This window comes from Salmo salar, chromosome ssa01 (genome assembly GCF_905237065.1).
Source record: "Salmo salar chromosome ssa01, Ssal_v3.1, whole genome shotgun sequence".
Taxonomy (NCBI): domain Eukaryota; kingdom Metazoa; phylum Chordata; class Actinopteri; order Salmoniformes; family Salmonidae; genus Salmo; species Salmo salar.
The window spans coordinates 78466136-78494057 of NC_059442.1; the positions used below are offsets into that span (position 1 = coordinate 78466136).

General features: G+C 41.6%; 3 protein-coding genes across 7 annotated transcripts in view; 1 reads left to right on the forward strand and 2 right to left on the reverse strand.

The window, feature by feature from the left end:
* Nucleotides 1–6320, reverse strand: part of prim2 (DNA primase subunit 2) — a 107944-nt gene extending 101624 nt beyond the window's left edge. The window contains exons 1-3 of the mRNA NM_001140166.1: nt 6229–6320; nt 5797–5948; nt 4769–4881 (exon numbers count right to left, since the gene is read on the reverse strand). Coding sequence (NP_001133638.1) covers nt 4769–4881; nt 5797–5944 — 261 coding nt within the window. The 5' untranslated portion in view covers nt 5945–5948; nt 6229–6320. The remainder of the gene's footprint in view (nt 1–4768; nt 4882–5796; nt 5949–6228) is intronic.
* A 231-nt stretch (nt 6321–6551) lies between these two features.
* On the forward strand, nt 6552–16313 carry LOC106612815 (ras-related protein Rab-23). 5 transcript variants are annotated; one of them, XM_014214353.2, is made up of 9 exons: nt 6552–7852; nt 8244–8339; nt 10128–10368; nt 11761–11846; nt 13578–13734; nt 13855–13937; nt 14052–14144; nt 15535–15692; nt 15879–16313. In XM_014214353.2, exons 3-8 carry the CDS (start codon nt 10214–10216, stop codon nt 15666–15668), a joined length of 708 nt encoding a protein of 235 aa, XP_014069828.1. In that variant the 5' UTR covers nt 6552–7852; nt 8244–8339; nt 10128–10213; the 3' UTR covers nt 15669–15692; nt 15879–16313. The 5 variants fall into 5 exon arrangements, with proteins under 5 accessions (XP_014069828.1, XP_014069837.1, XP_014069812.1 ...); XM_014214337.2 differs by having other exon boundaries at nt 6553–7852; nt 15535–16313; XM_014214345.2 differs by having other exon boundaries at nt 6553–7852; nt 8255–8339; nt 15535–16313.
* Nucleotides 16314–22375: 6062 nt separating this feature from the next.
* Nucleotides 22376–24989, reverse strand: LOC106612807 (BAG family molecular chaperone regulator 2). The gene is made up of 3 exons (XM_014214324.2): nt 24689–24989; nt 24093–24202; nt 22376–23634 (listed from the first exon to the last, which is right to left on the reverse strand). Exons 1-3 carry the CDS (start codon nt 24811–24813, stop codon nt 23240–23242), a joined length of 630 nt encoding a protein of 209 aa, XP_014069799.1. The 5' UTR covers nt 24814–24989; the 3' UTR covers nt 22376–23239.
* Nucleotides 24990–27922: the final 2933 nt, after the last annotated feature.

Below are 27922 nucleotides of genomic sequence, written 5' to 3' on the forward strand. Positions count from 1 at the left end.
TGTCCACTTAGGAAGCAACACTGATTGACAATAAATTTCACATGCTGTTGTGCAAATGGAATAGACAACAGGTGGAAATTATAGGCAATTAGCAAGACACCCCCAATAAAGGAGTGGTTCTGCAGGTGGGGACCACAGACCACTTCTCAGTTCTTATGCTTCCTGGCTGATGTTTTGGTCACTTTTGAATGCTGGCGGTGCTTTCACTCTAGTGGTAGCATGAGACGGAGTCTACAACCCACACAAGTGGCTCAGGTAGTGCAGCTCATCCAGGATGGCACATCAATGCGAGCTGTGGCAAGAAGGTTTGCTTTGTCTGTCAGCGTAGTGTCCAGAGCATGGAGGCGCTATCAGGAGACAGGTCAGTACATCAGGAGACGTGGAGGAGGTCGTAGGAGGGCAACAACCCAGCAGCAGGACCGATACCTCCGCCTTTGTGCAAGGAGGAGCAGGAGGAGCACTGCCAGAGCCCTGCAAAATGACCTCCAGCAGGCCACAAATGTGCATGTGTCTGCTCAAACAGTCAGAAACAGACTCCATGAGGGTGGTATGAGGGCCCGACGTCCACAGGTGGGGGTTGTGCTTACAGCCCAACACCGTGCAGGACGTTTGGCATTTGCCAGAGAACACCAAGATTGGCAAATTCGCCACTGGCGCCCTGTTCTCTTCACAGATGAAAGCAGGTTCACACTGAGCACGTGACAGAGTCTGGAGACGCCGTGGAGAACGTTCTGCTGCCTGCAACATCCTCCAGCATGACCGGTTTGGCGGTGGGTCAGTCATGGTGTGGGGTGGCATTTCTTTGGGGGGCCGCACAGCCCTCCATGTGCTCGCCAGAGGTAACCTGACTGCCATTAGGTACCGAGATGAGATCCTCAGACCCCTTGTGAGACCATATGCTGGTGCGGTTGGCCCTGGGTTCCTCCTAATGCAAGACAATGCTAGACCTCATGTGGCTGGAGTGTGTCAGCAGTTCCTGCAAGAGGAAGGCATTGATGCTATGGACTGGCCCGCCCATTCCCCAGACCTGAATCCAATTGAGCACATCTGGGACATCATGTCTCGCTCCATCCACCAACGCCACGTTGCACCACAGACTGTCCAAGAGTTGGCGGATGCTTTAGTCCAGGTCTGGGAGGAGTTCCCTCAGGAGACCATCCGCCACCTCATCACGAGCATGCCCAGGCGTTGTAGGGAGGTCATACAGGCACGTGGAGGACACACACAGTACTGAGCCTCATTTTGACTTGTTTTAAGGACATTACATCAAAGTTGGATCAGCCTGTAGTGTGGTTTTCCACTTTAATTTTGAGTGTGACTCCAAATCCAGACCTCCATGGGTTGATCCATGCTTTTGTTACTTCTAGGCTGGACTACTGCAATGCTCTACTTTCCGGCTACCCGGATAAAGCACAAAATAAACTTCAGTTAGTGCTAAATACGGCTGCTAGAATCCTGACTAGAACCAAAAAATTTGATCATATTACTCCAGTGCTAGCCTCCCTACACTGGCTTCCTGTTAAGGCAAGGGCTGATTTCAAGGTTTTACTGCTAACCTACAAAGCATTACATGGGCTTGCTCCTACCTATCTTTCCCATTTGGTCCTGCCGTACATACCTACACGTACGCTACGGTCACAAGACGCAGGCCTCCTAATTGTCCCTAGAATTTCTAAGCAAACGGCTGGAGGTAGGGCTTTCTCCTATAGAGCTCAATTTTTATGGAATGGTCTGCCTACCAATGTGAGAGACGCAGACTCAGTCTCAACCTTTAAGTCTTTACTGAAGACTTATCTCTTCAGTAGGTCCTATGATTAAGTATAGTCTGGCCCAGGAGTGTGAAGGTGAACGGAAAGGCTGGAGCAACGAACCGCCCTTGCTGTCTCTGCCTTGCCGGTTCCCCTCTTTCCACTGGGATTCTCTGCCTCTAACCCTTTTACAGGGGCTGAGTCACTGGCCTACTGGTGTTCTTCCATGCCGTCCATGGGAGGGGTGCGTCACTTGAGTGGGTTGAGTCACTGACGTGGTCTTCCTGTCTGGGTTGGCGCCCCCCCTTGGGTTGTGCCATGGCGGAGATCGTTGTGGGCTATACTCGGCCTTGTCTTAGGACGGTAAGTTGGTGGTTGGAGACATCCCTCTAGTGGTGTGGGGGCTGTGCTTTGGCAAAGTGGGTGGGGTTATATCCTGCCTGTTTGGCCCTGTCCGGGGTATCATCGGATGGGGCCACAGTGTCTTCTGATCCCTCCTGTCTCAGCCTCCAGTATTTATGCTGCAGTAGTTTATGTGTCGGGGGCTAGGGTCAGTCTGTTACATCTGGAGTATTTCTCTTGTCTTATCCGGTGTCCTGTGTGTATTTAAATATGCTCTCTCTAATTCTCTCTTTCTCTCGGAGGACCTGAGCCCTAGGACCATGCCTCAGGACTACCTGGTATGATGACTCCTTGCTGTCCCCAGTCCACCTGGCCGTGCTGCTGCTCCAGTTTCAACTGTTCTGCCTGCGGCTATGGAACCCTGACCTGTTCACCGGACGTGCTTGTTGCACCCTCGACAACTACTATGATTATTATTATTTGACCATGCTGGTCATTTATGAACATTTTAACATCTTGACCATGTTCTGTTATAATATCCACCCTGCACAGCCAGAAGAGGACTGGCCACCCCTCATAGCCTGGTTCCTCTCTAGGTTTCTTCCTAGGTTTTTGGCCTTTCTAGGGAGTTTTTCCTAGGGAGTTTTTCCTAGCCACCGTGCTTCTTTCACATGCTTTGCTTGCTGTTTGGGGTTTTAGGCTGGGTTTCTGTACAGCACTTTGAGAATATCAGCTGATGTACGAAGGGCTATATAAAAATACATTTGATTTGATAAATTGGATTTCCATTGATTATTTTTGTGTGATTTTGTTGTCAGCACATTCAACTATGTAAAGAAAAAAGTATTTAATAAGATTTATTTATTTCATTCAGATCTAGGATGTGTTGTTTAAGTGTTCCCTTTATTTTTTTGAGCAGTGTACATATAGCGCGCTATCCCGCCAATTTGTGCACACTCATTGTGTAAATGGTTTGTGTTTGATTGTTAATGTATTATTTCCCATTACATATCAACAGTACATTTACTGTTAATTTCTAATCCAACATGTTTGTTTAGTTACAATAAAGTCTTAATGCATTCGATATACAGTACCAGTCAAAAGTTTGCACACCTACTCATTCAAGGGTTTCTTTATTTTACATTGTAGAATAATACAAACTATTTAATAATACATTTGGAATCTTTTAGTAACCAGAAAAGTGTTTTATAAAATATTTTGATTTGTTTAACAAGTTCTGGTTACTACATGATTCCATGTGTTATTTCAGTTTTGTTGTCGTCACTATTCAACAATGTAGGAAATAGTTCATAAAAAAATAACCCTTGAATGAGTAGGTGTCAGTCTTTTGACTGGGACTGTATATTATTCCAGTCTTTTACCGTTCTCATTGTCAGAGTGGGCACGTTGTTTGCAGAGCGCAGTGTTACACTTGTGAAAAACCAAGTTTTGGTTTATTTTATTCCATTTACGAGTTGTCAATGTCTTGTTTGTAGCGCTCCAGTCAAGTAGTTGAGTAAGGACACGCACCTGATTATGCATAAAAGTAGGGCTATAGGCTACCTGGCCTGTGTGCAATGAAGGCATATAAATGTGCCCATTTGGAGATCTAATAGCATTTCTGATTGGGTTAAAGCACCACCACTAATGAGCTGTGGAGCTTCTCAAAGTAAAGTTTTCTTCACCTCAAACAGCAAGCAAACAAAGTCTGTTTCTACATCCACTGAGAATGACAATTCCTCAATGTATTTGAAAAATCTTTCCAGCCCTCTCCCTTTCAAACACTCAGCATCAAAGGGAAAAATGTCATGCTCTAATCCAGTGGAAACATCATAAAATAGGCCTACGTGAGTACTTCTTATCCCTTTCGCAAATAGCCTACAGATAGATGTCTGTCCCAAGCTCACTGGTGCCGGAAACTGAGGGCACCGAATATTTTATACAATTTTGCAAGGAGCTTCAGGCTGGACCCAAGTTAATAGTTGATACAATGTTTATATTTCGTTGCAGACAGGCCATGCGTAGCCAATGTGATTTATAGGATATTTATTTTATCAGTTTATTTGCTACCTGCAATGTTTTTATTTGTTGGCTTGATAGGCTATTTTTACAATGGCAATAGAAGTCACTTTTTAGGTTTGTTTCATTTAGATGACAACGATTGAGATTCGACAACATTATTATAAAATCTGATTTAACTGTTGCACGAAAATGTGCATTTGAAAACAATAACTGGCACGCAGATCAGTATAAATGGTAAGATACATTTGCTTTCCACATGAGAAAGTTTGCCGACTCCTCGTGTAGCCTATTACCGGCAACTTCAGGAGAGTAACGGCAGAATCTGCGAAAGCCAGTAGGAGCGGGAGGAGGATGGTCGGGACAGGTTACGTTTTTTGTTCTGGTTATCTTGATCTCTGGCTCCCTCTTGATTCATTTGTGTATTTTTTTTTAATCAGACAAGCTTAATGCATACAGTATATACAGTAGTTGGTTTGATTAAAACAGGTTGTCTGTATGGAAAAACACACTTTAAAATGCTTACCAATCAATTGGTCAAAAGAACTGATTACATTCGGTCGACCAAGATTTTTTTTTTTTTTTTGAGGGGACAGCTCTAACTATTAGTATCTTCTTTAAATAGCTAAGCACTATGGAATTCATAATTTTGTACTCACAGCCTCTATTTTGTAGGGGAAGTTCAAGTTTGAGAACTCTGCATCCAGTTTCTTGGTATATTGGTCAGATGTTTTCACATAGCTCACTCCAAGGTTTTCAACTGTCTTCAACACTGGAATGACAAAACAAGATCAAAACACTATGCATCTTTATGTATATAAAAAGGGGAGTCAGACAAATATAACACTACTTGACACCCAGCGTCATAACACGGTCATAACAGCTGACAACCTGTCATAACCCATAATTACACTTGTTGTGACACTATTATTTTATGGCTTGTAATGACACCTACATAAGTGTCAACCCCATTTATTCAAATGCATTTTTCCCTGCCAAGAAGTTTACTTTCGTTTGAAAGTTTCTTAAGTAATTTGTTGTAATGAATTCTACAGTCATATTTTTTTCCCAATCATATTTTAAATAACTTGCAGAAAACACATTGACACTCATGAAGCATTATGACAATCCTGTATCACTTTCCTTGGACAAAAAAAAAAAAAAAAATTGACACTGTCAAGAAGCATTATAATCATAGAAGCAAGATCACGTACATGCCCATATGTCAGTCAGTCAAAAAGAGGGTGTCTTGTCCTGCTCCTAAAATCTTCTCCTGCATTCATCCCAGTCATCAGCAACCGAACATTTGGGTAGGTGCATGTCTGACATTTTGTTTGCAATTACAATGATAACACTTTCTGAAATTGCCCATGTTAAGTTATATAACAAACATACTGTTGACATGTAGACTATGGTGTAATGTTTTGCCTTGTTTTGGGGTTGACACTTATGTAGGTAACCAGATATAAAATAATGCAATGTCACAACAGGTCTAAATATGTGTAATGACAGTGTTATCACCATATTATGGCAGGTTATGATAAGTTATGTCAGCTGTTATGAGATATTATGTTCATGGTCCTGTCATACCGTGTTGTGACGCTGGGTGTCAAGTAAAGTGTTACCAGTTAGTTCATAACAATACACGTGTAAACCAGAAGTAACTTAAGGTATCTAAACAACTTACGTTTCAGCCTGTCCACAGCGAAAGTCTCAAACTCGGAGAGAGAAATGTTTTCGATGGGAGGCTGACCATAGAACTGAAGACAATGTCCATACAGCTGCTCAGTCTGAGCGTTGCCAATCAACTTCTTTCTTCTGCTGTAGAACTGCATGGTTCTTGAAGATGAAGCAAGGCATCTCAAATATTATTATGAGTTAACAAAATGATCTTCTTGGCTAGTACTGTACTCTCTTTGGTGATACGTATTATCTAGTTAGTCAAAGAGAACATCTCTGACAGTTGTCCAAAAGAATAACGAACACACACTGCCTTCATAATAACAGTATGGCAAGCTAACGTTAGCTAACTACCGTGCAACTGGTAACTACGGACAAGTTTATATTTCACCAGTTACAATACAGATAGCTAAAACGTTCTACAATTCCAACAACTTACCAGTATCTCGCTTCACTTATTTTATCAAGAGAGCTAGCTTTTCTTCTGTCTATTTGTCTTGATTCCCGCCAATTGCCACACAGCGTTCTAATCTCAGTGCGGGAAAATGACGTAAACGCGAGTCTGTCATTTCCGGTTTTCGCCACGCTGACAAAGATATTTAGAATTAACCCAAGATAGTTAATCTGTCTCGTTTACAGTGGACAGAGCAAGCAAGGGCGTGGGGCAAAGCCAACCAACCATATATCCGTTAGGGAACGCCTCCTCTGTGAAGCGTGCGTGTGCACAAACTTAATTCGACCTTGCACTCCTTATAAACAACGCCATTTTTTGTTTTACTTTGGCAAAGCGTCAACTCTATAAAATATAGTGCACTGTGTTCGTAACAGATTGTAGTTTTGGGAACAGAAAAATGTATTGAGATATATGTTTCATACTCTCCCACAACCCGCGACTGGACTTTCTCTCACTACCATATTTGGTGGTGAAAAAAACTTTCTAAACCGATGCTTCATCCAACTTCTTTTCTGCTTCAGCTTTACGCCGACTCTGTCTCTCATGACATTCTTCCACCCCTAACCACTTATTTAGGATAAGAACACCCTTCCCGGAAACTCGGAGGTGGATAGAAAAATATAACTAGGGAAACTGACCATTGATCAGTGTTTGGGGGGAGTAGTCCTGTGAAGTAATTGGAGTAATCACGACACAACCTGGCCACAAACAGACTCGAGATCAGCTAGGATGTGTATTTTAATGTATTTTACACGCTTTGCATTTCAGAAAATGACCCAGGGACAGAAGAGAGTGGCAGTTAACTTTGGATCTTCTATTGCTCCCGGAAACCAAAAGCGTTTATAGCAACCGGACTGCAGTTGTAGGTTGTCACTAGTAACCCAGCCACAAAGTAAAAAATGGCTATATCGTAAAAATGCATGGAAACTAAAATTCGCTTTTTGGTCTAAATTTAAAGTTAAGGTTATGTATAAGGTTAGCAGTGTCGTTAGGGTTAGGTTTAAAATCTGATTTTATGAAGATCAATTATAGAAATAGGCGGGGTTTAGCCATAATAATGACTTTGTGGCTGTGGTAACTTGCAGTTTGTGTGAGAGCCGAGCAAACCGCTAGCAAGGCAACTAAAATGTCTTGATTACAAATAGTCGCTTTGTGAAATAGAATTAGACGACTTGTTACATAGATGAAACGCGTTGATATTTAGCTCCTCTTGTTGTCTCAACATCGTGATAGTTTTCGCTAGTTATTGTTGAATGATTTGTGACATTGTCTAACGTTAAAGTGCTAGCAAGCCCAGCTAGATGCTATAGTACTCCTATGAGACGTGCTAGCTAATATTAGCTGAACGTGGAGGCCGGACAATCCATCGTTCTTTAGTTTAGATAGCTAGCTAAATTAGCGTTTCAAATTATTACAACGATTTGCTTGTTACTATGGTACAGTTTTCATTATAACTTGTATTTTTCGGGGGCCAGAAAAAAACGTGTTATTTATTATTTTTCATTGCGCAGCAATTCTATTTTGCATTAGTACTGTTGCAGCCACTGAGGTATAATAAGGACGTTTGTAGCTGAAAGACGAGAGTCACACAGTCATGTAACTAATGCAGGTAAGATAAACAATGTTATGAGTTTATCACTCAATGATACAATTGTTGTCTCAGATATTATTTGTTTCCGTGTTCTTCATAAGGGAGAATGTGTATCAATCTTTGGACAGCCTCCGAACAAATAACATGAATACTAGTTAGCTATTAACGTTAATGTAGAATTATGAGTTTGCATGAATCTGACACCTTAATTTATTTAGTGGATTTTAAAAAACACTTTAACACTGTTCAGCAAGTCCTAAACCTTTGCAATATACCCCATCCTCTCTCGGCTCACTGTATACAGAATTCCCTGGTGATGATGTCTTGCTACAGTTTGTACGCCAGACATGTGATAACTGTTTCCTTTACTGGGCGTTACAGGTACAACATGTATTTAATATATTTTCAGTTTTTTTGTAGAACCACCTGCATCTGGACACGGACATTTTATAAGATACATTTTTCACACAGAAATTGAGAACGAAGACCGTATCGCCAAAAGCAGGTTAGTTGAAAAATCTATGGCAGCGTTTGGTTAATCTAACCTGTAACGCCCAGTAATGGATACATAGTTATCACATATCTGGCGTACGAACTGTAGCTAGATGTTGTCTAGTGGTGTAAATGCATTAGTAGTGCCATTCTAAAGTGAACCTCTTCAGCAGCTGCTGTTCATGTTGAGCAATTTGTCAATTAACTGTCTTCCAATTTAAAGTAGGCCATTTGTGACCTTAATAATGGAGTGTTTACACAAGTACTGTGGATGAATGCCTGGTTACCAGTTTGTCAGGCTAGTAACTTTGAAGGAACAATCTAACTATGCAGTCTACAGGTAGGCCTAGACATACCAGCACGTTCCTCTTCCAATGTTTAATTTTATGCTAAATCTATCCAATCAGAGCATATGTGAAGAGTCAATGTAAGGGAATATGTTTTTGTACAGTGGAACATCCATATTTGCCCAGGTTTGCTGCATCTGCTGAATTTGAGCAGAATTCCTTTAAGTGCATGTCACTGAAACAGTTTGCAAAATCTGAGCGAATGGTAAATTAAACTGACGTGTCTTTGCATGCAGCTAAGTTAGTCAGCACTGTATTCAGTTACCTTTGATGAGATGTTGCGGGAGAGGCTCTACTTTGTAACTCAATCTGTGGTCATTCCAGTCGCCTAGTAGCCACATCTACCTAGAATATTCCATGTTTGTCTGTATAAGTTTTACTTGTTTTCAGCTTAGGTTACACAAGGACATGGCTTGATTAATAGGTGTCAAGGTAGTGGTTTCATTGTGGTTGAGACGCTAGCCCGTTTACGGTGGGTTTTGGATCATCCATTTTATGAATAGGACTAGCTGAGGATAACAAACAACCGCTCTGAGCGTTTAAACTCAGGAAAAAGGCCCACCTTGGCTTTGTGTGCCGTGGAACCCTAGACAGATCAGCTTCACATTCCTTGCATAGTCTGTTGAGGTTAAGTCAACCCAGAGCTTTGTTTTGTTTGGACTTAAGGTCACTGATAGCGATAGGCCCATGGCACTAGCCTCTGGTATTATTTTGCTACAAAGTTGATACTTTGTTTAGGCCAACATATTGTGATATTGTTGTTCACATTACCAGGCAAGGGGTTTGGGCTGCCGTGGGGATGTTTGCCTGCTCATATCCAGGAGATATGGGATTTAGCTAAGTAGTCAGTTCCCATAAGACAGCATAGCTTAGTCATCTGGAGCATCGTGACCTCAACACTTGAATCCCAGCCAGGTCCAGGCAGCCAGGTCCAGCCAGCCAGCCAGCTACCTAATGGAAAAGTGTGTAGGAGCAGAAAGAGCTCAGTCACTGCCTTGATAAGTGAAGCTGACTGTACCATGTAAGGATGAGGAATCCATCAGCTGACGTTACCTCAGAGGGCTGCAGCATGGAAATGTATGCACTCATTACTGTAAGTCACTCTGGATAAGAGCGTTTGCTAAAAGACTAAAATGTAAAATTGATGCACTGGCTAATATTTACACTCTGCTGTAAAACAGCAGACCTGAAGGCCAACAAGTGATGGTTTTATGGGAAGACTGAGGAGCAGTGAGGTAGAAAGTGTTCTCCTCATCTAAACAAAGTACATCATATTGCTGAACAAACAGAAGGATGTTTTTATGTGGGCTAGGCTCGTCAGTCAGCGAGAATATAACTTGGATGTTGGAGCTGCAGAACGACGCAGGTTTTGTGCAGAGAAAATAACAATGGTAAGACCTTACGTCAGGTTTATCAATATGTAAAACATAAGTTTGTGTCATTGTCTCTATCAGGAGGTGTCTAACTGATCCAGTGCCAGCCCCCCAGCAGTAACACCAGACTGCCTTGAAGTGTTTAGAAAACCCAGCAAGACATAGCCATGTTGGAGGAGGACATAGAAGTGGCCATCAAGGTGGTGGTGGTGGGCAATGGTGCGGTGGGGAAGTCCAGCATGATCCAGCGCTATTGCAAGGGCATCTTCACCAAGGACTACAAGAAGACCATCGGTGTGGACTTCCTGGAGAGGCAGATACTGTGAGGAGATTTTCTATTGGCAGTGTGTCTTACAATAAACTGAGTATACCAAACATTGAGAACACCTGCTCTTTCCATGACATAGATTGAACAGGTGAATCAAAGTGAAAGCTATGATCCCTTATTGTTGTCACATGTTAAATCCACTTCAATCAGTGTAGATGAAGGGGAGGACAGGTTAAATAAGGATTTAAGCTCTAAGACAACTGAGACATGGATTGTGTATTTGTGCAATTGAGGGTGAATGGGCAAGACAAAATATTTAAGTGTCTTTGAACGGGGTGTGGTAGTAGGTGTCAAGGGCTGCAACGCTGCTGGGTTTTTCACAATCAACAGTGTTCCGTGTGTATCAAGAATGGTCCACCACCCAAAGGACATCCAGCCAACTTGACACAACTGTGGGAAGCATTGGAGTCAACATGGGCCAGCATCCCTATGGAATGCCTACGGGAGCATATTGAAGCCAAAAAAGAACACTGAAGATTCACCAAAATACAAAGTAAACCTCTTACAGCTATGCATACATATAGTGCAATCTGACAAGGAGGTATATTACAATAGCAGTCATACCTGGTAGATTTAGTCGACCGTTCTATGTCCTAAGTCAGTGGTTTTCAAACCTCTCCGGTTGTAGCCCTGAACTAACTCACCTGATTCACTTAGTCAAGGGCTTGGTGATTAGTTAACAAGTTGAATCTGGTGTGCTAGCTCTGGAATAGGCCTAGAGCAAATACATGGAACGACTGTGGGTCCCCAGGAGAGATTTGAGTACCACTGTTCTAAGTGACCACTGAAATCAAAATGAATGCATTCTGGATGCACAGAAACCATCTCTTAAAATGTTATTTTATAAGAGATCCCTGGCATCCATGTCTAACGAACTGTTTTAGGTAACTGTGTTTTGGCTCAAAGACCTTTTAAGGTTTTGGCCTAACGCAAAAAAAAGTACTTCCCAAAACTACTCATTCTCCTTATCATTCCAGTAAGTCTATTTTCCTTATTTTTATGCTTAACAGATGTGAAGCAAACCAATAACTCAAATGTAAAGTGTCAAGCGGTATTTCATTCAGCTGTTTATGAATAAGGCATGATAATGGCTTTGGTCACAGATAATGGACATGCAGTGCCCAGATGTATGAGGAGGCATAGTTATTCTCAGGAAATGCCAGAGATCTCTAACGGCATTGAATAATAGAGGCAAAACAGCCAGATGAAGGTGCGCTCACTGAAAGCTTAAAGTATTGTTTTTATACGGCAATAAAGGTGTGGAGGACATTTGACTCAGCACACTATCCCTCTAGTGCAGAACCGTAGTATTAGGTATGACAGTCAAGTAGAAATGTATACACACAATACAAAGTATTTAAAATCCCTTTTCTGTTCCTTTCCCAGAGTGAATGATGAAGACGTGAGATTGATGTTGTGGGACACAGCAGGGCAGGAAGAGTTTGATGCCATCACCAAGGCCTACTACCGCGGTAAGACTCCTCACTCACAGGGAAGGACATGATACTCCTTCACTGGGTCTGTCATACAGGTCATTTTTCAATATGCTTTTAGCTGTTGAACTGCACCATTTATGTCCAGATTTTATTTCCGGGGGGAAAAGAACACAACAAATACAAACTGGGGTGTATGGAAATTGAAAAATAGAAATAATACAAAAAAATAAAAACCGTCCCCTTTTCAGGACCCTGTCTTTCAAGGATAATTCGTAAAAATCCAAATAACTTCACAGATCTTCATTGTAACGGGTTTAAACACTGTGTTCAATGAACCATAAACAATTAATGAACATACACCTGTAAAACGGCCGTTAAGACACTAGCAACTGTCCAGACGGTAGGCAAAGGTGCCTAGATGGTAGGCAATTGAGGTCACAGTTATGAAAACTTAGAACACTAAAGAGGCCTTTCTACTGACACTGAGAAACGCCAAAAGAAAGATGCCCAGGGTCCCTGCTCATCTGCGTGAATGTGCCTTGGGCATGCTGCAAGGAGGCATGAAGGCTGCAGATGTGGCCAGGGCAATAAATTGCAATGTCCGTACTGTGAGATGCCTAAGACAGCGCTACAGGGAGACAGGACGGACAGCTGATCGTCCTCGCAGTGGCAGACCACGTGTAACAACACCTGCACAGGATCGGTACATCCGAACATCACACCTGTGGGACAGGTACAGGATGGCAACAACAACTGGCGAGTTACACCAGGAACGCACAATCCCTCCATCAGTGCTCAGACTGTCCACAATAGGCTGAGAAAGGCTGGACTAAGAGCTTGTAGGCCTGGTAGGTTTTCACCAGACATCACCGGCTACAACGTCACCTATGGGAACAAACTCACTGTCGCTGGACCAGACAGGACTGGCAAAAGTGCTCTTCACCGACAAACCCTTTGTCTCACCAGAGGTGATGGTCGGATTCGCGTTTATCGTCGAAGGAATGAGCATTACACCGAGGCCTGTACTCTGGAGCAGGATTGATTTGAAGGTGGAGGGTCCGTCATGGTCTGGGGCGGTGTGTCACAGCGTCATAGGACTGAGCTTGTTGTCGTTACAAAGAAGACATCCTCCTCCCTCATGTGGTACCCTTCCTGCAGGCTCATCCTGACATGACCCTCCAGCATTACAATGCTACCAGCCATACTGCTCGTTCTGTGCGTGATTTCCTGCAAGACAGGAATGTCAGTGTTCTGCCATGGCCAGCGAAGAGCCCGGATCTCAATCCCATTGAGCACGTCTGGGACCTGTTGGATCGGAGGGTGAGGGCTAGGGCCATTCCCCCAGAAATGTCTGGGAACTTGCAGGTGCTTTGGTGAAAGAGTGGGGTAACATCTCACAGCAAGAACTGGCAGATCTGGTGCAGTCCATGAGGAGGAGATGCACTGCAGTGCTTAATGCAGCTGGTGGCCACACCAGCTACTGACTGTTGCTTTTGATTTTGACCCCCTCTTTGTTCAGGGACACATTCCATTTCTTTTAGTCACATGTCTGTGGAACTTGTTCAGTTTGTCTGTTGTTGAATCTTATGTTCATACAAATATTTACATATGTTAAGTTTGCTGAAAATAAACGCAGTTGACAGTGAGGATTTTTTTTGTTGTTGCTGAGTTTATATATACAAATCAGTTATTTGTTTTGAAAGTGTGTGCGTGCGTGCTGTGAAGATCCAGCATTGTGGTGACAGCAGGTCTTTGTATGTGTTCCAGGTGCCCAGGCGTGTGTTCTGGTCTTCTCCACCACTGACAGGGAGTCGTTCGAGGCGGTCGGCAGCTGGTGGGAGAAGGTGGAGCTAGAGGTGGGAGACATCCCCACTGTCCTGGTGCAGAACAAGATTGACCTTCTGGATGACACGATGATCAAAAAGTAAGACTTCCTCTGACCAATGCATGGCTTGTAGAACATAAATCTTAATTAGATATTCTGATATTTCAAGCATGGCAGAATTGATCAGTAATCCTTGCTCTTTTTCTCCTGTTACTATAGTGAGGAGGCAGAAGGTCTGGCCAAGAAGCTCAAGTTAAGGTTTTATAGAACCTCCGTAAAGGAGGACCTCAATGTCAATGAAGGTGAGATACAGAAATTGTGTACAACAAACCAGTTAAAATAACTGCTAGGAAAGATGCAATGGGAATCACCCATTTTATTTTATTTTTTTAAATTCTATAATTTCTTCTTTTCAGTTTTCAAATACCTAGCAGATAAGTATCTGCAGCGACTCAAGCGGCAAACAGCAGAGGAGCCCGAGGCAGTGCATACAGCAGGCAATAAAATTGGTAAGCATCCTGATAACCATGCCAGTTAGTCCAGACCTCTGGGATTGATTTGTACAAGGCCACAGAGGGATTTTGTGTCGTACTGCTAGTTCTGCAATGATAGTTAGTGTTTTGGATCTGTTTTTTTTCCACCAACAACATTAAACCCTTACACTTGTGGAAATTGTACATGGACATGCCCACATTGAAATGGTTCTTATCAAGAAAATAATAAAGTGAGACACATTATGCATAACTTTTGCATTTTATATTTACTGTACATTTGTCATTTGTCCATGACATTCAGTAACATGACGACAACATTCATGCAAAATACAACATAGGATGGAAAAAGGGGTCTTGAGTAAGATGTCTGTCTCCGGGCTCTATTTTAACAAAATGTACCCAATGGGAAATTTTAGCACAGCCACATGGTGCTTTCGAGTTGTCTGTATTTTCACAGCGGGAATCATGGGCGCAATAGCTGTCGGTGGCACAAAAGGTCTGGGTTTTGATGAATAAATAAGTTGTAGGTGTTGCGAGGGCTTGACCACTCACTTGACCAATCAACTTTCTCCATGGCTTAATACTGCATGCAGTTGTCTCCAGTTGTGTAGGCTATTGACGGTATTTACGTAATCAACTCTAATTTGGCTGGAGGGCACAGAATGTTCTCACAGTAGAATGCATCCAGTTTTGCTAAATATGTTTGCCGTTTTTGCAGTCCACATTGTTCTAGTTGGCTTTAACATGTAGACCTAAAGGTCTTTACGCATCACATTCACACTTGTCCAGAAAAAATTATATTAGGCTCCTATAAATTGTACAGTATGTGCAAGACACATTCTCAAGAAGAAAGATGAATTCACAATTGATATGGCATTATAGGACTGAATAATTTAAATCAGTTTGGAAGAGCTTTTGGAGAAACTAACGCAAGCCCACTTCAAGTTTTTGTTTCGAACGCATACCTGCGTTCTCAACATCGGTCCAATTACAAATCGGGATTGTGGTGCATTATTTGAAAGCTTATTCTATTGCCAACATGACTAGCTAAGTTATAAAATACGGTCTTGCAGTATTGGCCTTTCACAAGGTACTTTATTAAAACATAAGTTTGGTATGTGTTTTAGGCTGGGTTTCTGTATAGCACTTTGACATCGGCTGATGTAAAAAGGGCTTTATAAATACATTTGGTTGATTGGTATGCACTGAATGGAGTAAAAAGCTCACCTGAAAGCACTTATCGTGGCAAATTATATTCACAAAATGGTGAACATAGGCTTATAGTGTTCAGAACGACAAAGTAAACTTTGATACTGTAAATTGCACGTGTTTTGTTTAACTTTTGTGTGCCAGAAATTAGTCTTTAAAGTTGTATCACTTAATTTACAAATCTCTACCCTAACAGGCGTTTTCAACACCACAAGTAGTAACCTATCTAGTCAGAACTCCAGCAATGGCCGTGAAATCATCAGCTTGCGGCCCAACAAACAGAGGACCAAGAAGAGCAAAAACCTCTTCAGTAGCTGCAGCCTTCTTTAGAAACAATCCATTCCCTACAATACTGTAAGTTTTGACTGCCATATGTGAGGGAAAGAGTCTTGATTGATGAATGGTTGTGTATTATAGGGGTAGATTCTTTCACAGACCAAAGTCTGCATAGGATATGGTATGTTATATCAATTTGAGCTCAACCTAGATCTAATCTGCACCTGCGCATTGTGCCTATCATGACGTTGAGCATCTTTACAGATCCAGTCCAGCCTATGATTCGCATGGATAGATGTGAGATCTAAAGCACCAGTACGGCAAAAGTAACAATAGTCCTCTTGGTGGCTGCAATGGATACCAAAACCTATGTTGTAGCATGAATGGAATTCTTGAAGCTTATCTTTTGGGAATTTGGGGTTGGGCGTTGCAGGGTTTTCCTCATTTACACCCTTCAACATGTTGTAGGGAAGGGTTACATTCTAGTTCACTAACAAGGCATCTTTGTATGTTCATATGTGATTTTTACAGATTACCATTTGTGCATTTGACTGTTCATCTGTGCAATATGTTTATTGTAAGAGATATACTGATTTATTTTGTACCATATTTTGTTTAAAATATGAATGGAATATGGTTCAATCTACGCTGTATATTGTGGATAAAGACTTGGACATAATTGTTCATTGTTTTCTGAAAGGTATTTTTATATGAATTTTAAGTGTTTAACAAATGTTGGCAGACAATGAGTTGCCTAAAACTTAACATAGTGCCAAATAGTTTCTTAACTTCCTTTTATTGTAAGAAATTGACATATTTTAAAGTGAAAGGTACGAGTGATTGGTAGTTGTATGAGAATACTGAATTACAACGAAGACCAATAGAATGTGCTCTTATATTACCAAATACAATTTGAGATTCGCACAATAAGCTCTACTTGAGTCACAAAATTATAAAATGTACTGATCTTATAGAATGGATGAGCCAGTGAAGTGTTTTGTTACACAGACAATACCAATCAATATATCCTTCTTTATCTGGTTAGCGCACACACAGGTGTTTCATAGGATACTAGAAATCACAATTGTTTACATGTTACATATTGCAGCATTTTAAATCATATACAGTTGATGTTGGAAGTTTACATACACTTAGGTTGGAGTCAATGAAACTCATTTTTCAACCACTCCACAAATTTCTTGTTAACAAACTATAGTTTTGGCAAGTCGGTTAGGACAGCTACTTTGTGCATGACAAGTAATTCTTTCAACCATTGTTTACAGACAGATTATTCTACTTACAATTCACTGTATCACAATTCCAGTAGGTCAGAAGTTTACATACACTAAGTTGGCTGAGCCTTTTAAACAGCTTGGAAAATTCCAGAAAATGTCATGGCTTTAGAAGTTTCTGATAGGCTAATTGACATCATTTGAGTCAATTGGAGGTGTACTTGTGGATGTATTTCAAGGCCTACCTTCAAATTCAGTGCCTCTTTGCTTGACATCATGGGAAAATCAAAAGAAATCAACCAAGACCTCAAAGAAATTGTAGACCTCCACAAGTCTGGTTCATCCTTGGGGGTAATTTACAAATGCCTGAAGGTACCACATTCATCTGTACAAACAATAGTACTCAACTATAAACACCATGGGACCACGCAGCTGCCATACCTCTCAGGAAGGAGATGCGTTCTGTCTCCTACAGATGAACGTACTTTGGTGCGAAAAGTGCAAATCAATTCCAGAACAACAGCAAAGGACCTTGTGAAGATGCTGGAGGAAACGGGTACAAAAGTATCTATATCCACAGTAAAACGAGTCCTATATCGACATAACCTGAAAGGCCGCTCAGCAAGGAAGAAGCCACTGCTCCAAAACTGCCATTAAAAAAACAGACTACGGTTTGCAACTGCACATGGGGACAAATATTGTAATTTTTGGAGAAATGTCCTCTGGTCTGATGAAACAAAAATAGAACTGTTTGGTCATAATGACCATCGTTATGTTTGGAGGAAGAAGGGGGATGCTTGCAAGCCAAAGAACACCATCCCAACCGTGAAGCACGGGGGTGGCAGCATCATGTTGTGGGGGTGCTTTGCTGCAGGAGGGACTGGTGCACTTCACAAAATAGATAGCGTCATGAGGATGGAAAATTATGTGGATATATTGAAGCAACATTTCAAGACATCAGTCAGGAAGTTAAAGCTTGGTCGCAAATGGGTCTTCCAAATGGACAATGACCCCATGCATACTTACAAAGTTGTGGCAAAATGGCCTAAGGGCAACAAAGTCAAGGTATTGGAGTGGCCATCACAAAGCCCTGACCTCAATCCTATAGAAAAGTTGTGGGCAGAACTGAAAAAGCGTGTGCAAGCAAGGAGGCCTACAAACCTGACTCAGTTACACCAGCTCTGTCAGGAGGAATGGGACAAAATTCACCCAACTTATTGTGGGAAGCTTGTGGAAGGCTACCCAAAACGTTTGACCCAAGTTAAACAATTTAAAGGCAATGCTACCAAATACTAATTGAGTGTATGTAAACTTCTGACTCACTGGGAATGTGATGAAAGAAATAAAAGCTGAAATAAATCATTCTCTCTACTATTATTCTAACATTTCACATTCTTAAAATAAAGTGGTGATCCTAACTGACCTAAGACAGGGAATTTTTACTAGGATTAAATGTCAGGAATTGTGAAACTGAGTTTAAATGTATTTTTAAGGTGTCTGTAAACTTCCTACTTCAACTGTGTGTGCTTTTTGTTTCTACTATGGTACAATTGTAACATCTTTAATGTGCTCATATTTGTGAGTCTAATATGTATATTTGTTACATTTATACTGAACAAATATATAAATGCAATTTCAATGATTCTACTGAGTTACAGTTCATATAAGGAAATCATTCAATTGAAATAGTCATTAGGCCCTAGTCTATGGCTTTCACATGAATGGGCAGGGGTGTGGGCCTGGGAGGGCAGGCCCAGCCAATCAGAATTACTTTTTCCCCTCAAAAGGGATTTATTACAGACAGAAATATTCCTCAGTTTTATCAGCTGTCCGTGTGGCTGGTCTCAGACGACCCCACAGGTGAAGAAGCCGGATGTGGAGTTCCTGGGCTTGCGTGGTTACACACGGTCTGCGGTTGTGAGGCCGGTTGGACGTACTGCTAAATTCTCTAAAATGATGTTGGAGGTGGCTTATGGTGGAGAAATTAACATTCAATTCTCTGGCAACAGTTCCGGTGGAGATTCCTGCAGTCAGCATGTCAATTGCACGCACCCTCAACACTTAAGACCTCTGTGGCGTTGTTTAACAACTGCACATTTTAGTGGCCTTTTATTGTACCCAGCGAAAGATGCACCTATGTAATGATCATGCTGTTTAATGATCTTCTTGATGTACAACACCAGTCAGGTGGATGGATTATCTTGGCAAAGGAGAAATGTTCACTAACAGTGATGTAAACAAATTTGAAAGAAGTAAGCTTTTTGTGCACATTTACAATTTCTGGGATGTTTTATTTCAGCTTATGAAACATGGGACCAACAGTTTTGACATGTTGCATTTTATATTTTTGTTCAGTATATATTTGTTAGTTTCGGGAGAAATTAACACTACATTATTGTTTTTAAAGAAATATCAAATTTCATGTGTGATTGAAAAGAGATCTCATAATTAATGGTCTCTTGATAGAATGTTCTTAACATTATGAACAGAACTACAGGATAGCTTTGTAATGGCTTCATTTTCTCACCTAGTCATCATGCTTGGATAGTGTTCTGTACTGTTTCCACTCTGATTGCTATGTTGCCTTTTCTGAGGCAAGACTAGTAATTCCTGCTCTAATTTCACTGTAGGACAGAAAGGAAAGTCTCATTCTTTATGCTGTGCTCGTCATTATAACTTCTACTTACCCATTAATACTATTCACAAATCAAAATGGCACCATGGTTATAAGTACATTCTACTGTATATAGAAAAGGTACCCTAATATTTAGTCTGTGTTTTGGTATCAGTAAATGTTGTATGAAAATTTGCATGCTTGCCTTGTTTGGTTTTTCCAAGTGAATGAATATGGAACCACAGTTTAATGCCACAAAGCCTTGTCCATGTATGTTTACATTCTCATTCATTGTGTATCTTTAAACATTTTTGTTTAACTAGTTTGATTTAAAGACTCCTGCTTAGTAAATATTGTAAATCACATACCATCCCTTAACAGTTGCTGTTTGTAAAAATGTTCCATTTTGTTCAAATTGACTAAAGGCACTTTAACAATGAGATGTTTTAATGATGTTTGTCTCCTGAAAATACACAATGTTTATATTGACCATTTCATTAATAATTAAATCAGTTACCATTCTTATAATATATGGTCAAGTGCTCTTTCACTCAGGTGTTGTGAGAATCACTGTAATCCATTCTGATGTTATTACATTTTGCAGATGGCTTACTGATTTTATTACATACTGCTTCCATGAACTTTGTTTGTTTCTAGATAACCTAGCCTGAGTGCCAGACTGTTTCTGCTCTCTTTCCAACTCCTTATGGAATTGACATGCCAAACATTGTTTGTCAGCTTGAAGTAGGCAAGAGCACAATACACCTGGGACCAGGCTAAAGACTTAACTAAATGTTACATTTTGTCAGAATTAAAAGGTACAGAGTATATCTCACCTAGTTTGTTTATTTCCATTACTTTGATTAAACAGTGTCTCAAGGTGTGCCACACATGCAGTACTTGCACCTGCAGCTTTGTTGAAAATCTGTTTGATGGTGATCTAGCATAAATAAAATCTGTTTGATGGGGAATTAGCATAAATAAAATCTCTATTTTGATTGTTTTCAACATTTTTTGTAATTTCCACTTTACACACAGCTGATAGTAAATCTTAATGTGCAGTTTTATTGTAAAATGTTAAATGAAGCATTAAAAAAGGAACGTATTAGCTACACTTAGAATATTTGTTTATTTTACCCACCCTTTCAATTGTTTGGTTTGTTAGAATTACAGGTAGAAACATTGCAATGAGACCATCCCCCAAAGATTGTAGAATAACGATGTCTTTCAGCAAGTGGAATACATAAATCATATTTATTCAAAACATCTGATTTGCTTTCAAAAACCTAAATGTGTGTGTTAATGGACATCTAAAATGACTGCCTAGTATTACATGCATGCATGTACTGTGCATGTTGCTCACTTTGGACCTGCATGTGAAATGCCAATTCATGATGTATTGACATAGTACAGTGAGGGGGAAAAGTATTTGATCCCTTGCTGATTTTGTACGTTTGCCCACTGACAAAGAAATGATCAGTCTATAATTTTAATGGTAGGTTTATTTGAACAGTGAGAGACACAATAACAACAAAAAAATCCAGAAAAACACGTAAAAAATGTTATAAATTGATTTGCATTTTAATGAGGGAAATAAGTATTTGACCCCCTCTCAATCAGAAAGATTTATTGCTCCCAGGTGTCTTTTATACAGGTAACGAGCTGAGATTAGGAGCACACTCTTAAAGGGAGTGCTCCTAATCTCAGCTTGTTACCTGTATAAAAGACACCTGTCCACAGAAGCAATCAATCAATCAGATTCCAAACTCTCCACCATGGCCAAGACCAAAGAGCTCTCCAAGGATGTCAGGGACAAGATTGTAGACCTACACAAGGCTGGAATGGGCAACAAGACCATCGCCAAGCAGCTTGGTGAGAAGGTGACAACAGTTGGTGCGATTATTCGCAAATGGAAGAAACACAAAAGAACTGTCAATCTCCCTCGGCCTGGGGCTCCATGCAAGATCTCACCTCGTGAAGTTGCAATGATCATGAGAACGGTGAGGAATCAGCCCAGAACTACATGGGAGGATCTTGTCAATGATCTCAAGGCAGCTGGAACCATAGTCACCAAGAAAACAATTGGTAACACACTACGCAGTGAAGGACTGAAATCCTGCAGTGCCCGCAAGGTCCCCCTGCTCAAGAAAGCACATATACATGCCCATCTGAAGTTTGTCAATGAACATCTGAATGATTCAGAGGACAACTGGGTGAAAGTGTTGTGGTCAGATAAGACCAAAATGGAGCTCTTTGGCATCAACTCAACTCGCCGTGTTTGGAGGAGGAATGCTGCCTATGACCCCAAGAGCACCATCCCCACCGTCAAACATGGAGGTGGAAACATTATACTTTGGGGGGTGTTTTTCTGCTAAGGGGACAGGATCACTTCACCGCATCAAAGGGACGATGGACGGGGCCATGTACCGTCAAATGGGTGAGAACCTCCTTTCCTCAGCCAGGGCATTGAAAATGGGTCGTGGATGGGTATTCCAGCATGACAATGACCCAAAACACACGGCCAAGGCAACAAAGGAGTGGCTCAAGAAGAAGCACATTAAGGTCCTGGAGTGGCCTAGCCAGTCTCCAGACCTTAATCCCATAGAAAATCTGTGGAGGGAGCTGACAGTTCGAGTTGCCAAACGTCAGCCTCGAAACCTTAATGACTTGGAGAAGATCTGCAAAGAGTGGGACAAAATCCCTGCTGAGATGTGTGCAAACCTGGTGGCCAACTACAAGAAACGTCTGACCTCTGTGATTGCCAACAAGGGTTTTGCCACCAAGTACTAAGTCATGTTTTGCAGAGGGATCAAATACTTATTTCCCTCATTAAAATGCAAATCCTTTTATAACATTTTTGATGTGTTTTTCTGGATTTTTTGTTGTTATTCTGTCTCTCACTGTTCAAATAAACCTACAATTAAAATTATAGACTGATCATTTCTTTGTCAGTAGGCAAATGTACAAAATCAGCAGGGGATCAAATACTTTTTTCCCTCACTGTACATTGTCTCTAATGATGTCTGTGACCACAGCAAAGAGCTCTCACAGATACCGTTACTTTGGTTATTTCTGGAGTGGTTGTTCACAATTACATACGTACTTAACATATCCCTACATAAAGATATGAACCTTCTGTTTTGAGTTTGGTTGTGACCTATAATCCAGGTTTACTGTAATGATCTGAGAGTAGCAAAACATTTGTCAATAGATACCATGTCAAGGATTAACACTTAAGCTGTAAGTGATCATACTAAGATGATTAAACAAACTATTTAGATGCATTTTGAAATGCCTAAATGAGTGAGAGCCTGTGTCCTTATTGCAACTAGATAAGGCAGTGTGCAGGTAACTTCACATTCAGAAAATAAAAAAAATGTGACTGTGCAATAATTTTATATGCAATTTGTGGTGACGGTTTGAATGTGACAGTGTTAGTAGTGACACGTGTGGCACGTTTCGTCTCAATATTGTTTTGAGCGTTCCGTTTTAGGACTGATGCCCTACAGCATTCTACTCAATGTCTTCTGATTGGGCGTCGATTAAGATTTAGTCTAAAGTGCATTACTGTGGCTTGGAAATACAATTACATTTCTAAAGGAGGAATATAATTAGTAGGGAAACCGTTTCATCAGTTTGATGTTACCAGATTGACTTTAGATGCAGTATAACGTTAGCTAGCTAGCTAAGATTAAGGGGAGACCACTGGATTTTAGCTAGCTAATGTTAGCATTGCTAACTATTTTTATTAGGGGGGGGGGTAATCAGTATGAGTGCCATCATTTGCCATTGGCACTGTTTACGTCATCCACTTTCTGATGATCCATTATCTTTATATTCTTCTCAGCATTATCCACATTTCTTATCAGAGTTTCAAGCCTCCTCTTGATTTTCTTCTGATCTTCTAAGGCGCAGGTGATGACGATCGTCTGGAATTTTGTATCGATAGGAACAGGTGGTGCTTCGGTCACACAGGCAGCGTGCAGTGCCATCAGGCGCTTTCTGGCACCATCCATGTCGTCAAGCAACTTTGATGCAATCTCATCAATCAAAGAGGTAGCCTTGTGTAACGCATCCTCCTGTGTGGAGTTCCTTATGGTTTCCACTGAGATTTCAACTGTTAGCGTTCTACCCAGAAGACGATTAGCAGTTAAGGATAGTTCCTCTCGCTCTCCTGAAAAAGAGAGATATAGCACAGTGCTATCAGGAGGTAGGTGTTAACAGGACAGTTCACTCTAAAGTAAAAGTTTGTCAGATGTATAAAAACCTAACATAAGTTCTAATGTCAAGAATTCCTGTCTATGCCAAAAATGTAGATCGGCTATAGGCCTATGTCCCCAACACCCCAAATGAATGGAAAAGATGAACAGCGAATGGAATTGCATGGTGTCTACCTTTACCATTCATTTTGGATTTGAGGTAGGCTATATAGCTGGATTTACACAAGATATGACAGGACAAGACCCATTTGTAGATCTAAAAACATCTGACAAACTTTGATTGGCGTGAACTATCCCTTCAAATAAGAATTTCAACCAGTTAAGTGTCCCTTTTAATTCAACCAAATGTAGGCCTATGAAGTAGTCAGCAGGCAGAAGTTATCTGATGGCTGTCAAACAACACAAAGCCTACCGTCACAAATGCTGCGCATTTCTTCACTATTCTTTATGGATTTTATCAAATCCAGTAAGCACTCTCTCTCCTGTTCCATTGAAGTTGCTGCTTCACGTAAAGCCTCCACCCTAAAACAGATGTCATTGTCATGAGATATTTCGATAGAATATAGTGAGTGTAGACCTACGTGACTCAGAGACTGTTGTGAACATATTATTCATCCCATTGCCAATGCTACAACTTTCTCAGTGTTGATTTTTTGTTTAAATTACTGTTTAAACAAGGCTACTCATTTGTTATTTTAGAGGACAAACACAGTCTGGCACCGTAAAATATTAAAATAAACCAGACGATAATAAACGATAAGGTCATATTCAGCACTTTAGTGTGCACACATGTATCCAGAGAACTTTCTTCCTTCTTCCACTGTCACCCTTTCTATGTTTATAATCCGTTTAAAACAGCTGTCACATGGCACCGTAGTAGCACATGGAGAGATTGTGTAGCCTAATAGGCTACTGTGTGTATTCGTTAATGCTACTACACACAAAAAAGTATTTCTGATACCGTTACATACAGTATTCATGCCGTTAGATTAGCCTTCTGTAAAATACCTTATTTCCAGCTGGTCCAAACTTTCAAGTAGTTGTCCAGAGCGATCTGCCATAGACATTGATCTGCTGAATTTGCTTTTCGCGGCTTCAGTCATTTTAGCGTGGTGGATTTTCGCTTGAGCCATGGTTAGTTAGTATAATGATCTCCCTCGAGATTCAATTCCAATGGACACCTAACGGTACACTACTAGATGGTCTCCAGAGTGCAATCTAGAGGCTTCTGTCTGACAGATAGCGCCCCAGAGTAAACATTTCCAAACATGGTCTGGAACGTCCCTTTCTGTTCTAACCAACCCCTCGGACAGTATTGAGGAGTACACTTCGGGAACGTTCAAGAAGATGGGATTCTTTCTGCACTGCAGCCAGTAGAATGACCTGGGGGGACATATGAATACAAAAAGTATTCCCTCGTTATGCCGATCACAACTTATTTGTCTCATAATCACGACATAACAAAAGTGGACATATTGATGATAGATTGACAGTATGGCTGAGGCGGCAGATCCCATGGTGGATCAGAGCATATGATTTTAGTGATTGCGACACTAAGGGATGGTACTGTATATTTCATGCTAACATCATGTTTGGAGCTCATTATCAGTTTCTAAGTTATAAGCAAGCTAAATGGCCCTCACCTTGAGCAAAAGCTCTTGGGGCATCAAAGCCCTTGTAGTGCTTTTATGCCCAGAACGATGCCTGACAGGCAAATCTGTCTCCCAGGCTGTGTGTCACCCCCAAGACCACAGCCAGTTGCATGCAAGAAACAACGCAGCTAACTTTATTTGTATTGTGAACGAGCTAGCTAACTAAACTCAGCAAAAAACGTCCTCTCACTGTCAACTGCGTTTATATTCAGCAAACTTAACATGTGTAAATATTTGTATGAACATAACCAGATTCAACAACTGAGACAAGTTCCACAGACATGTGACTAACAGAAATTGAATAATGTGTCTCTGAACAAGGGGGGGGGGTGTCAAAATCAAAAGCTACAGTCGGTATCTGGTGTGGCCACCAGCTGCATTAAGTATTGCAGTGCATCTCCTCCTCATGGACTGCATCAGATTTGCCCATTCTTGCTGTGAGATGTTACCCCATGTTACCCCACTCTTCCACCAAGGCACCTGCAAGTTCCCGGACATTTCTGGGGGGAATGGCCCTCACCCTCCGATCCAACATGTCCCAGACGCCCTGAACCTCCAAATCAATCCCGCTCCAGAGTACAGGCTCGTTGTTATACTATGTTATGCTCATTCTTCAGTGAAGAGCACCTTTTGCCAGTCCTGCGACGGTGGTTTGTGCCCATAGGCGACGTTGTTGCCGGTGATGTCTGGTGAGGACCTGCCTTTCAACAGGCCTACAAGCCCTCAGTCCAGCCTCTCTCAGCCTATTGCGGACAGTTTGAGCACTGATGGAGGGATTGTGCGTTCCTGGTGTAACTCGAGCAGATGTTGTTGCCATCGTGGTATCCAATTGGTAGTAGTTACAGTCTTGTCTCATCGCTGCAACTCCCGTACGGACTCGGGAGAGGCGAAGGTCGAGAGCCATGCGTCCTCCGAAACACAACCCAACCAAGCCGCACTGCTTCTTGACACAATGCACATCCAACCCTTTAGCCAGCCACACCAATGTCGGAGGAAACACCGTACACCTGGCGACCTGGTCAGCGTGCACTGCGCCCGGCCTGACACAGGAGTCGCTAGTGCACGATGAGACAAGGATAGCCCTGCCGGCCAAACCCTCCTCAACCCGGACAACGCTGGGCCAATTGTGCGCCGCCCAATGGGCCTCCCGGTCGCGGCCGGCTGCGACAGAGCCTGGGCTCGAACCCAGAATCTCTGGTGGCACAGCTAGCACTGCGAAGCTGTGCCTTAGACCACTGCGCCACCCGGGAGGCAGAGCTGTTAGTGTCTTAATGACCGTTCCACAGGTGTATGTTCATTAATTGTTTGAGGTTCATTGAACAAGCATGGGGAAACAGTGTTTAAACCCTTTACAATGAAGATCTGTGAAGTTATTTGATTTTTTACGAAATATCTTTGAAAGACAGGATCCTGAAAAGGGGATGTTTATTTTTTGCTGAGTTTAGTTAGCTAGGTAGTCTTGTTAGCCAGTTAGCTAGCTTGTTATCTATGGTGGTTGTTAGCTTGCATAACTGATATACATACACAGTTGAAGTCTGAAGTTTACATACACTTAGGTTGGAGTCATTAAAACTCGTTTCTACTCCACAAATTTCTTGTTAACAAACTATTGTTTTGGCAAGTCGGTTAGGACATCTACTTTGTGTATGACACAAGTAATGTTTCCCACAGTTGTTTGCATAAAAATGATTTCACTTATAAATCACTGTATCACAATTCTAGTGGGTCTGAAGTTTACATACACCAAGTTGACTGTGCCTTTAAACAGCTTGTAAAATTCCAGAAAATGATTTCATGGCATTAGAAGCTTCTGATAGGCTAATTGACATCATTTGAGTCAATTGGAGGTGTACCTGTGGATGTATTTCAAGGCCTACCTTGCATTTCAAGGCCTATCCCAAACGTGAAGCACGGGGGTGGGAGCATCATGTTGTGGGGGTGCTTTGCTGCAGGAGGGACTGGTGCATTTCACAAAATAGATGACATCATGAGGCAGGAAAATTATGTTATTCTGGTTATTCTTTAAAAGTGCCTTCCTCACCATCTTAAATAAGCATGCTCCATTCCAAAAATTTAGAACCAGGAATAGATATAGCCCTTGGTTCACTCCAGACCTGTCTGACCTTGACCAGCACACAAACATCCTGTGGCGTTCTGCATTAGCATTGAATAGCCTCCGTGATATGCAACTTTTGAGGGAAGTTAGGAACCAATATACACAGCAGTTAGGAATGCTAAGGCTAGCTTTTTCAAACTGAAATTTGCATCCTGTAGTACAAACTCAAAAAAGTTCTGGGACACTGTAAAGTCCATGGAGAATAAGAGCACCTCCTCCCAGCTGCCCACTGCACTGAGGCTAGGAAACACTGTCACTGCCGATAAATCCACTATAATTGAGAATTTCAATAAGCATTTCTCTACGTCTGGCCATGCTTTCCACCTGGCTACCCCTACCCCGGTCAACTGCCCAGCACCCTCCACAGCAACCCGCCCAAGCCCCCACCATTTCTCCTTCACCCAAATCCAGATAGCTGGTGTTCTGAAAGAGCTGCAAATTCTGGACCCCTACAAATCAGCCGGACTAGACAAT